Raw genomic sequence first — 12,613 nt, forward strand, 5'->3', positions numbered from 1 at the left:
AGTTATATAAGGTCGGTGTCATAGACATCCTTTTATATAATAACATGAAATTATACGAATATGGTTAGCATATAAATACACAATAATATATATCATATCACGTTATTATAAAGTCAGTATCATAGACATCTTTTTATATAATAAAATAAAATTATACGAATATGGTTAGTATATAAATACACAATAATATATATCATATCACGTTATTATAAAGTCGGTGTCATAGACATCATTTTATATAATAACATGAAATTATACGAATATGGTTTGTATATAAATACACAATAATATATATCATATCACGTTATTATAAAATCGGTGTCATAGACATCCTTTTATATAATAACATGAAATTATATATTAATATATATACATAGTAAAAATATATAAACAATAAAATAGATATTCTTACTTATTGAATATTTTTGTCTTCTTCTTGTGTTTTGGAGCATCGGAAATTATAGAGAACGTTCGAGCGATCATGCTGATAACGTGTTGTGAAAAATTAAAAATTTATGGTAAAAAGTAAAAACTCCAAAAATATATCAAACTCTACACTTCACAAATTTTTTTCTCTCAATTCAATTGTATTTTTCATCACAAATAAAGACCTATTTATAGATCTCATTTGAAGATTAGTCCAAAAATTAATATATCATCATCTACATCATCACACACTAATTTTTCACATTTTACAACTCAATATCCAACATTCAACATTCAACTTTAAATAATAATAATAATAATAATAATAATAATAATAATAATAATAATAATAATAATAATATCATATTTTCAACATATATAACTCTAGATAAATTTTTTGTATTATTATTAATTTTCAAGATTATTTGTCTGCATATCTTTTTAATGGGTATGCTATTTTGGAAAAAAATTATATTTCAACTCCTAAATAAAAAGGTTTTTTAAGCTCAATATTCCAAAAAATGGGAGAGTTGTTGACAAGCTTAATATGCACTGATGGAAGAATAGTTGCAACAAATCCTGAATCGATGTTTATAGGCTGTTCGCAAAATTCATCCCCTTCCCCCAACCAAAATATATTCATAGTCAACAATTATCCATCAACAATCCATTGGTCAATTTGCTAGAAATCCGATGTCTATGCTGAATCAACTTTTCAACAGGGGACTTCTGGGAGCGAAATGGTCAGTGAATAACAATTTTTGTGATCATTATTCGGTCTATGCTCATATTTCTGATCGTTTTTTTTAATACCAGTAATTTTAAGATTGAAATAGTTGGTACCTTGTTCAGAAAAGAAGGGCTAAATATTACACTGATCTTCATCGGGTTCTTGGGTATTTTCTTTCTTTTGTAGTTGATTTGTTCTGGGTTTTTTTATTTTTTTCGTAATTGCCCATTGTTTTAGTACATAATATGATTAAAAATAGCAGCTTTCTGATATTACTATTATTTTCCTGCAAATTCCACTGTCTTAACAGGAAGTTTTATTATATGGGGTAGATTTGAATGTTATTCGTGGGTTCAGAAAAGGTTTTAGGTAATAAGATTTTCCAAACATTTTTACTAATGGTGGGCTAAGATTTGTATGCCATGCGGGAACTCCTCACTGAGGAATAACTTATAGATCTAAAGGTAGATTTTTTGATGAGCCTCATCGCATAATCCGAGCAATCTATGATGAAGTGATATTGCTGCGTCTTTGTTGTGCTTGTGTGTGTGGAAAGTGGAAACTTGCGCTGTACTATTTTAAAAGATCACGACCTTTCAGGTTCTATGTAGATTTGTATTGAGTTGATGATAATTTGTGGCTTTGTAGTAAAACATGCTTGACCTTGGCCATCTCACGCATCAAGTTGTTGCAAAACAAGAGAGAGGCACAGCTGAAGGCCATGAAAAAGGAAATTGCCCAATTTTTATTGGCTGGCCAGGAATCGATTGCTCGAATTCGGGTACTGCATTAATCTTGCTTCAAGTCGATTGTCTTTGTAGGTTGTAATCGTAGTTTCTATAGTTTAAATTTGTTATCATTGGCTTGTGTTTAGGTGGAGCATATCATACGCGAACAGAACACTTGGGAATCATATGAGATAATAGAGTTGTTCTGCGAATTTGTTCTTGCCAGGGTACCTATTCTTGAAAGCCAGAGGTAAAAACCCTTTTATCACCACACTTCGATTTCATATCACCTCCATTTTTTATTGAATTTTTGACAGGAAAATAAGAGCACATCCTCATGGATGCTGAAATTTTTAGAATTTGTGAAATTTACTCTTGCTAGTTGGTATTTTTCTTAACTTGAACACAACTTTTTGCTAGATGCATCTTATCTAATTAATGACTTCTGGATGGATAATTCTTACAGAATGATCTAAGCTTGCTTTGCTCCCATATGTCTGGTTGAATTTACATATTTGAGTTGGACAAGCAAAACAGATGATGCCTTTAGAGTCTTTTTATTTATAATTTCAGATGGAGATAATAAAAATGGACATTAATCTGTCCGGTTACTTAGATATCGATTTAAACTGTATCATACATGGAATGGCTGGCAAGCTGGCATTTCTACAAGTCTACAACTGTGCTTTATTTATTTTCACGTTTGTATTTTTGCTGATTATATAGTGAATATCCTATTTGATATTAGATGTCTATATGTTCAGAGTGAAACAAACTGAAAGAACATTTATTGTTATGTTTAGAAACGGTGAAAAGCAGGAAGAGTTGAGAGATTTTCTATGTTCATGGTTAAAAAAAACAAATAATAATAATATTGATAGAGAGGTTGAGATTTCATACATATGGACAGTTATTTGGGAGCATAAGTAAATGATTAAATGGAGCTTTATATAACATTTACATCTTTGAGATTCCATAAATGGAGCTATTATGAGGTTCAAATTCTATCCACATTCCATATGGTGTCACTACTGCAAGCTTTTGTTCATTGTTTGTGATACAAAGTCTGTGCAGGATCTTTAGATTCACAATGCATGGGAGTGCGACAATAATGGCTTAAGTGAAAATATTTAAAAGAAATATTGAGAAATATTATCGGAAGGAATGGAAGAACGTAAACATGTGGATTGCAAAAGTATAAGATTCTATTGGCATACTTAAGTTTGTAAATATCCATTTATTCTGCAATAGTTGGTAACTCTTAGAATCTGAATCACGTTTTTGCTTAGTATGTTCTTAAGTTCTCCGGAACCGGCCCCATATTCTCATCCCTAGGAACAGGAAAGGACAATTAGAATCTTCATTCGTGTTTTGTTTGGTAATATCTTAAAATTATCTTTTTCAACATTTTGTTGCATTAAATACCCTTAAGTAAGATCACCATATGCATTTGTGTTTTAAATTTGTCCATGTACATATGAATTTCAGCACATTACGTCGATACATACCCAAGTAATAATTTCGTGCAAATGATAAAAATCGAGCTCAGTTACCAGAATGAAGGTGGCATTTTATATCAGTTGCTTCTGATTTTTGTTGATTCAAAGAAACTTTCCCTCATCTCTATTTGTTTGTTACTTTGCTACATGAAACAGGGAATGCCCAATTGAGCTTCGGGAAGCAGTGGCAAGCATAGTCTTTGCAGCTCCCAAATGTTCAGATTTGCCAGATCTATTGCATGTTCGGAATTTGTTTGCTGCAAAGTATGGAAAAGAATTCATAGCTGCTGCAACCGAGCTTCGCCCTGATACCAGCGTCAATCGTACAGTTAGTTTATTTCATCCTTGGTTATCAAGAAAAACATTCACACGCAGGCATCTGATATGACTCAAACCTAAACTATATCCTGGAAATCAAACTGCTTTCTACCATTAAATTGGTTTATATGGAATTTGAATGCTGTTTATCTCTGTCTTTCAGATTATTGAAAAACTCACTGTGAGTTCTCCACCACCACAAGTAAAACTCAGAGTTTTAAAGGAAATTGCGCTAGAGCATAATGTTGATTGGGACTCATCAAAAACTGAAGCTGAATTCAGCAAGAAAGCCGAAGATCTTCTGGTATTTGTCTTGTTTCAAGCTATTAATCTATATTTTTTCAATTCCATCGCTTGTCCGAGCCGTTCTCTCGGCATTGACAATGCATCGGTGTACATTTTAGAACGGACCGAAGCAAATATCTGTTCAATTTCCGAAGCCAGAAATTCAAGAAAGTTCGTCTACCACAAAGCATTCTGATGGTAAAAATGGAGAAGAGCGGCGCTTGCAATCTCACATTTCTCATAACAGCACCCCTGCTGCCAGTATATCCGAATCTTCAAGGGATCAGACTTTAGAACCAAGTTCACATTCATCTGATGTGCTGCAACTGGCTTGTGCTGCTATTGCTGCTGCTGAACGTGCATCAGCTTCTGCCCGTGCTGCTGCCAAGTTGGTAAACACAGAATTTAGCTCATTGAATCTAGTGGACCGAAAATCGTTATGAAGGTTTCGGCTCAGAAAGTATAATGATGGTATGGAGTTCTTAATTGAAGCTGCAGTATTGGGATGAAACGGAAAACTTGGAAGATGAATTTGTACATGTATGATAAAAATGTTTATACTCTTTAACTATCTCTGACGTTGTTGGCGGTGTTGCGCATATTTAAAGTCTTTGATAAAAGATTTATTGAACCTTTTGTCAATGAAATATGAGTTTCAATGTGTTTGAGTGCTAGATTCCATTCATATCTTCAAGACTTGAGACATATTTCCCTTGGGCCTTTATTTGCTTTGAGCACCGTAATGAAAGGAACATAGGAGTTTGTCGCTAGGTATTTGACCAAATTTACGTACATGCATGAGCAGGAACACGGCTAAATTGCGGATAGTTGTGGAAGGACGTCCCGTTTTGAACGAAGGATGATTCTATATTTGTAGCAGTTCATAAGATTAGAAAAGGGACTTGGGAAGTAATTAGAGTTTGATACATTTCACAAAGCAAGCATGGGTGAAAATACTTAAAATTCAGATTTTTTGATTTGTGAGTAATGCTTGGAAGCCATATACTCTTCACCTTTGAAGTTATCCCATGTATTTCAAAATAAATAAATAAATAAATAAATGGATGGATAAGATGGAGCTTACATCGAGGCTAACAGAGTGACTAGTCACCAAAATATGGTGCATACTACGTTTCCTTTTCCAAATATTTTATGGATAAATTTTGTATTCGCTATATAATATTTTATACTCCAAATCATTTAATAAGGTTCTTGGAGGGATAAAATCCTCAGAAGAGAAAAGTCATAGAACAACTCATGCATGATCTAAGTAGTCAAACTTTTCAACAATTTTAACTTGTTTGATATCAAATTACAAGTTTAAAATAAGATCTTAAGTACAAGATTCAATTGTAATAATCGCATTCTTTAACTAATGAAACCTAGAAAAGCATAAAAACAGAAAACAAAAACATAGGCCCTCTTTATTGTCAACTCCAATTGTGACTGGTTTGGGGACATGACTTGACTGAATGTTTTGAAGTAAAATAAAATTGGATAAAAACGTGCTTGAATTTTGACGTCTATCTATCTATAACTACATATTAAGGGGGAGGGGTGATTGGTACAGTTGGTGTGGCTTTTCGGGGCTTTTTTTTTTCTTTCACTATTTCTCTCTCTCTCTTTTTTTTTCCTACTAGCTCGTTTACTTAATATCCAATTTCTAAATACCCTCTATCAATGTTTAGTTTTTCTCCTTTAAAAAAAAGTACGGTTTACGTTTTTAAAAAATTAAATAGACAAACTGTACAAACACATAATACGTAAGTAAACATACTGTACAGGCACGTAATACAAATGCAAACAAAGATTGCATAATCACACAAAGTGTCCGACAAATATTAGTATATATATGAAACTGAAAAAACATGAGAAAATGGTGGGAAAAAAACTATGTAGCTTTTTTAAAAAAGAAATCAATACTGGCCTGTCCACGGGGCCAACCGGAGTATGTAGAAAAATCATGCATGATCATAAATTAAGGAAAACATTCACTCAGTAAATCAGGGCAGCCATGCCAGAGAATATTTACTGTTTAAAAAAAAATTGCTCGAATAACAGATTTTGAATGTACGTATTTAATACTTCAATAAATGGTTTTAAAAGAAATTAAATGATAGAATGCAGAATGCAGAATGCAATAAAACATCGAAAAGACGGGAGAACCAGTTTCCCCCTAAAAAACAACAAAACAAATTCTTTTTAAAAAAAAAAAAAGACAATAAAAATGATGAAAAGACGTAGCTTGAGTACTAATGAAAGCGGGCTCAGAATGATTGGTGATGGGACAACCGCAAAGCGGGGAACACAACAAGCCTCCTGCCGGCTCCTTCCTATATACGACAACCCTCCTCTATGTAGCAAGAAAATGTTGGTCAATTTTTGTTCAACATTCTACTTAATTTAATCTAACATCTTTTGTAAATATACGTGCACTAGTTAGTTATATAAATTGGTTTACACTCTTCCTTATTAATTATAAAACTTTTCTTGATCAACTAGATATTTATTTTTTATCATGGGTATTTTGCAATTAATGAGGAAAATTAGAAAAATTTTAAGTAAGGGTGTAAACCAAGGTGTACATCTAGCATTTTTCTATAATATAATATAATATAACATAATGTATATGAGTGGAAATATATCATGTATCTAACTAACAACTCAAGTAAAAAAAATTCTGACTCAATATTTGTTCCATTTTAGAGTACTCTAAAATTTGTTCGTCGAATGCTCGGTTTCTTGAAGCATCATAACTTGATGTTGATGGTGGTTCAGCACAGAACTCAACCCCAGATATTAAAAATAAAATATATATATGTATATATATTGGTTGTTGGTGGGATCTGAGGTGTTGTATCCTGCAGCTATTTCGGGATGTGCTGCACGCACATGTACTAACTCATCTATGGAAGTGGCTGCCACTAAAGTTGAAGTTGCCGCTGCGACTTCTAGAGTTGAGGAGTTACAAGGGAGCTGACTACTTTGCAGCAGCGGGCTCGTTACTTGATGGAGCACGCACTTATTGATCCTAATTTCATCCCTTCTTCGAGTGCTCTTGATTAGGATAATGATAGCACTCAGCCATAGTCTCCTTAGATATGTCATGGTTACTAGACTTTTTTTTGTAAGTATTGAAGTTACTTTGTGCGTCACAATACTGTTTTCATATTAATTTGCTCATAGAATTACGATGTATTTTGAAATGTGGCCACTGTGCTCGTAAATAAGAATGATGTGCTGATATTTTTGGATATGTATGGATTCAACTATTTTGAATGTTAATTGGTGGTGTGATGGTGTTTATTTTAATTTGATGGGATTATAAGCATATTGTCGGTTCAGAGACTTTATTGCTTATTTGAATTGAGAGATTTTGTTGTATTTGAATTGAGAGATTGTGTTGGACAGGGGGAGGGAAAAAATGGGGCCAGGGGGTTGTCCCATTCGAAATTTAACGAACGAAATTATAAATCGTCGCTAAATTTAGTGACAGAACTATAATTTTGTCATTGGTTTTAATGACAGATATTAAAATTTCTGTCTCAAAAAACGACAGCAAGTTATATGTCGCTATATTTAGTGATAATTTTCCATTTATGTCGTAATTTTAATGACAACTTTTTATCATTATGTTGTTAATATTTAATGACGAATTTATTTACGCATACTTAGCAACAAAATATTGTTTCTGTCACTAAAATTTTGCGACAAAATTTAGAATTCCGTCATTACTTTGTAACGATAAACGTAAGTATTCCGACGCCAGTTACGACAGAATTGTATTTTCCGTCTTACTGGCCTGTTCGCAACATTAAATTCTTTGACAAACGATGTTTCGTCGCTATTTGTCGTTAACAATATTCAGCGACAAAAATTGTCGTCGTTATTGCAATTTTTTATAGTGAGTCTCACCCTTGCAACTAAACCAACATATCTTTGGTTACGGTATTTCATTTTAGAATAGCGACATGCACACGCAATGCGTGTGTTTGTTAATATATGTATTATTAAATTATAGAAGATAAAATATATGTATTGCGTAATTTTGTGTTCACAAGTTAAAGGTGTCAAATTTTAATAAAGAATGAGTAAAGTATCGTTTCCACGAGGAGTAGTGTAAAAATTATTTAGTACTTGTAATTAAAATAGTCAAAACTTTATTCAAAAAATTAAATTAAGAGTTTTGGTTTTCAAAATTAAATAAATAATAAATTTTATCAAGCCAAGCAACAATTTTAGATTTTAAATCAATGAGAGAAAATAGTCTAGATGTTTTGATTTCACTGGTTTCGACAATAACTACTCATAATTAAATTATTTTCATGAATTATATTCAATTAATAGTCAAGAACAATTAGATTTTTTTATTTTTCTCTCCCGAGCACAAATAAAGTGTATCAATTAAACTTCGATTTCAATATCCCTATTAAAAACCTAGGCTTAATGAAGCGATGTTCTTCCTAAAGCTCCGTTAACATTATACACTCTTTCGAGCTATATAAATAATTAACAGTATAATTTCTATTGTCCTATTCAAAATCCCCTCTCCCGAGCAATGATTTCGAATAAATATAACAATTCAATTATTGATCAATTAATTGAAAAGACAATCAAAACTAGAAAAAACAATTAATCAAGTAGAATTCAATCCAATAACAATAAAAAATTGTAGACGTGTCTACACCAGGCTACGTCAACCTCTAGACTAAGAAAATTGAGTTCATAGTCAAAAATTGATAAAAAAAAACAATTCATGTTCAACAATCCAGACATCAATTCAACAATAATAAGTTCAAAGTAAGAATAACAAATCCGAATATGCGATGTCGTGTCTGATCGATCGATCTTCGTCTTTGTTCTTTAGAAGTTCTTCAATTCTTTCATAGATTTCTCTTCCAAGTTCACGATCAAGCTCTGAATTTTTTTGTGTTTGTTTTGCGGCTGCCCTCTCAATTTGATCTTCAAAAAAAAAATTTATATGTTGCTTGAAAGCCCATCAATGAAGCCCAAAAATCTAGAGTTTTAAGATTTACAAACTCTGATTTTTTTTCCCAAAAATACACAGCAATGCAGATGCTCTAAAAATCATGCGCAGATGCGCTTTGGCTTTCTTCTTTAAGCGCAGATGTGCTTCCCTTGTGGCGCAGATGCGCTGGATCCTTTCCCAATTCTCTGACTTTTTGCGCAGAGTTTCTGCTCCTTAAGAGCATATGCGCTTGTTTGTTGAATCAATGAAATCCGGATATCTCCACAATGATATGATATTGTCATTTTTGGCATAAGTCCTCATGGTTTTTCTTTTGAAACCCACCCAAAAGGCCTCATACCAATATAGATATCATTCCATATATTAATCAATGATATTTTCCTTTAAGATTCCAATGTGGGACTTTGGTTGACCATTCCTAACAATCCTACCCTCAAACGAAGTCCCACTAGGCCTCCCTTCAATCCGTCCCTCCAATCGAGCCTACTCACCTTCAATGCGTTGTGGCACACGCCTTACATGAATTTTCGAGAGCGTCCCTCGAGAGCTTTTTTCACGGATCTTAATCGGGGACCTCAAAATTCTTCTCCTTGAGTTTTCGAGGATTCCACCCACATTGGTTCTATCAGATCATGACTCGTTCCCACAGACGGCGGCATTTGTTAATCAATGGAATCCGAATATCTCCACAATGGTATGATATTGTCCACTTTGGGCACAAGCCCTCATGTTTTTGATTTTGGAAACCCACCCAAAAGGCCTCATACCAATGGAGATATCATTCCATATATTAATCCATGATCTTTCTTTTAATTTTCCAATGTGAGGCTTTGGTTGACCATTCCTAACATTCCTCCTCTCAAATGAAGTTCCACCAGGCCTCCCCTCAATCCGTCCCTCCAATCGAGCCTACTTACCTTCAATGCGTTGTGGCACACGCCTTACATGAATTACCGGGAGCTTACATGAATTTTTGGGAGCATCCCCTCGAGATTTTTTTCACGGATCTTAAATGGGGCCCTCAAACTTCGTCTTCTTGAGTCTTCGAGGATTCCATCCACATTGACTCGATTAGACCATGACTCTGTTCCCACATACGGTGCCATTTGTTGATAAATGGAATCCGTATATCTCCACAATGGTATGATATTGTCTACTTTGGGCACAAGCCCTCATGGTTTTGATTTTGGGAACCCACCCAAAAGGCCTTGTTGCGTGTTTTTCGCTCGCAAGCGCACGATGTCAAGTTATAATATAGGAATTAAGTCCAAGTCGATCCCACGGAGAATGAATAAATGATATTATATCAAATATTTGCAACTAATAAAATCCTAATTCTATGTAGAGCTACGAAAGTGGTTTGATTTTTATAAAACTAAAATTTTCAAGAAATAAAATTAAATAACCACGAGTTCACGAGACAAAAATTCAATAAGCGATGAATGCTAGAGGTTCAACTTCACTTGACTGTCCACCACAATTTATTTCTAATGATTGTTCAATTATTAATTCTTCTAGTTTATTAGTCAAGAATCCCTATTATTTTCTACTACCTCTAGACTAAGAAATTAGTTCATAACGCAATTCAAAATCAAATAACTCATGTTTTTCCAACAATCCATAAACTAAGAAAAATAGAGTTCAAAGAGAAACTAGAACGAATTAGAATGAAGTTTCTCCGTCGCCGGATGCCGCCGTCTTCAGTCTTCGTACCGGAATCTCGAGCTCTTGTGCAATCCAAAACTCTCAATAGCCGTCTTATGCTCTGAAAAACTCTCCAAACCCTCGTATCCTCCAGAATAAGTCATAAAATCCCTTTTAAAACTCGATTAAAGACTTTCCATATTTTTGGGGACTGCGCAGCGCTGGAGCGCTACTAATTCGGCGCTGGGGCGCTCAAGTTTCATATTTTATTTTTCAATGATGGACGTATAGCGCTGGAGCGCTCAAAAGACGGCGCTGAGGCGCTCTGGACATGAATTTACGGGCGCTGGAGCGCAGGAAAACTAGAGCTGGGGCGCTACTTGTTCTTCCATTTCACCATCTGCGCAGCATTTTTGTAAAAATCATAACTTAAGTTTTAGCCGTCGTATCGAGCTGAAATTTTGACAGCAACTTTAAAACATCCTAAACTTCAATTTGAACGGTAAAGATCGGATTTAGGTGTCTGTAACATTCCCAGTAATTTTCTGAAGTTTGCTGTCCCGTAATTCGGCTTTCCGCTTTTTCTTGCTACTTTTCTTCAAATCCTTGCAACTCACAAAAACAACAACAAATACACATAATATTCACTTGATACATCACAAAATCCAAGTCAAATCATATATAAATTAAGTGCATATAATGCACTTATCAAATCCCCCCAAACTTAGACTTTTGCTAGTCCCGAGCAAAACAGTAATGAGCAATATAGTCGACCTCTGAATTTTTACATTTCAAGTTTCAATCATTCCCGCTAATTTTCTCAAGAGTTCTCGTGCGTGTGTGATTTGCCAATCTCATCTACCCACCTAACTTTGAAAGAGTGGGTGCCCGGTGAGCCAACTTGTGGCTAAGGGCTTTGATGACTCTTTGTATAAACAATCTTTTGTTTAATATAATTTACACTTTTATAATGGCATTTACTTTATCTTTTATCATATTATTATGTTGTGACATACTATAATATGTTTAGATGAAGACCTTGAATATACTATAGTGTATGTAAGATGTGGTAGTACATGGGGATGACTATCATGAAACACATCTTAAAGTCACTGTATATTCTAAACAGTTCCTAGTCGATTGAGCCGTCCGTTAATAAGGATAAGGATCGCTCGAGATTGAGACTAGCATTTGCGATGCCGAGTACCACGTTTCATTGGTATGGAACATAGAGATGTTCAAAGCATGCAAATGGATATTCATACGATGAATGATCGAACTACCCTATTCGGACTTTCCAAGTGGTTATCACTTATCGAGTGGATAAAGTCCGCGGTTTTGGTTGTACACCATTAGTCCTTACTACTTGAAACATCATTGAGACTCTATATGCTAGTACTGTACTTTGACTCGTTTACCGACTCTATTGGGGTCATCAGGTGTCGGGATTGGGTACAGTTACGACACATATAGGAGTCGATGCTTTGTTGTCAAGGATTCACCACATACTTGCGAGTGTGGATATCCTATGCAATCTGAGGAGATATTAGTGTGACGAATCTCTGGCCAGAGTACATGATGTGTTTTAAGAAATGGTTTCTTAGTAGCACATGCGATGTCACTATTTGATCTTCAAGATGTATTGCATAGTTATCGAATCTCGAATGACTCTCGATTTACCAATGGTTGTTGATTCGATCGGGATATATGGATGAAGGGACCGTACTGTACGCTAACCAAAATCTATTGGTTCTTGCAGGCACTATCAGTGATACCTAGGGAATCATGGGGCGATGTTGCTAGGCGCTCTTACCATGATTCGATGGGCAAGTCGGAAATTGTTGTTCCGAGTCACAAGGAGTTGTGAGCCCACGGCTAGCTGTATCCCTGAACCATTGAGGGTCACACAGAGTAATGGATTTTTAATCCCCGTTGAGATAGATAAATTTAAAGAGTTAAATTTAATGAACAAAGAAGTGGGACTTCTTATTTA

General features: G+C 34.4%; 1 protein-coding gene across 1 annotated transcript; it reads left to right on the forward strand.

The window, feature by feature from the left end:
* The first annotated feature begins 964 nt into the window (after positions 1-964).
* On the forward strand, positions 965-4,649 carry LOC140875011 (uncharacterized). The gene is made up of 6 exons (XM_073278519.1): positions 965-1,169; positions 1,805-1,937; positions 2,031-2,134; positions 3,540-3,711; positions 3,865-4,005; positions 4,106-4,649. Exons 1-6 carry the CDS (start codon positions 1,120-1,122, stop codon positions 4,427-4,429), a joined length of 924 nt encoding a protein of 307 aa, XP_073134620.1. The 5' UTR covers positions 965-1,119; the 3' UTR covers positions 4,430-4,649.
* Positions 4,650-12,613: the final 7,964 nt, after the last annotated feature.

The sequence above is a fragment of the Henckelia pumila genome, chromosome 1, assembly GCF_033568475.1.
Source record: "Henckelia pumila isolate YLH828 chromosome 1, ASM3356847v2, whole genome shotgun sequence".
NCBI lineage: Eukaryota > Viridiplantae > Streptophyta > Magnoliopsida > Lamiales > Gesneriaceae > Henckelia > Henckelia pumila.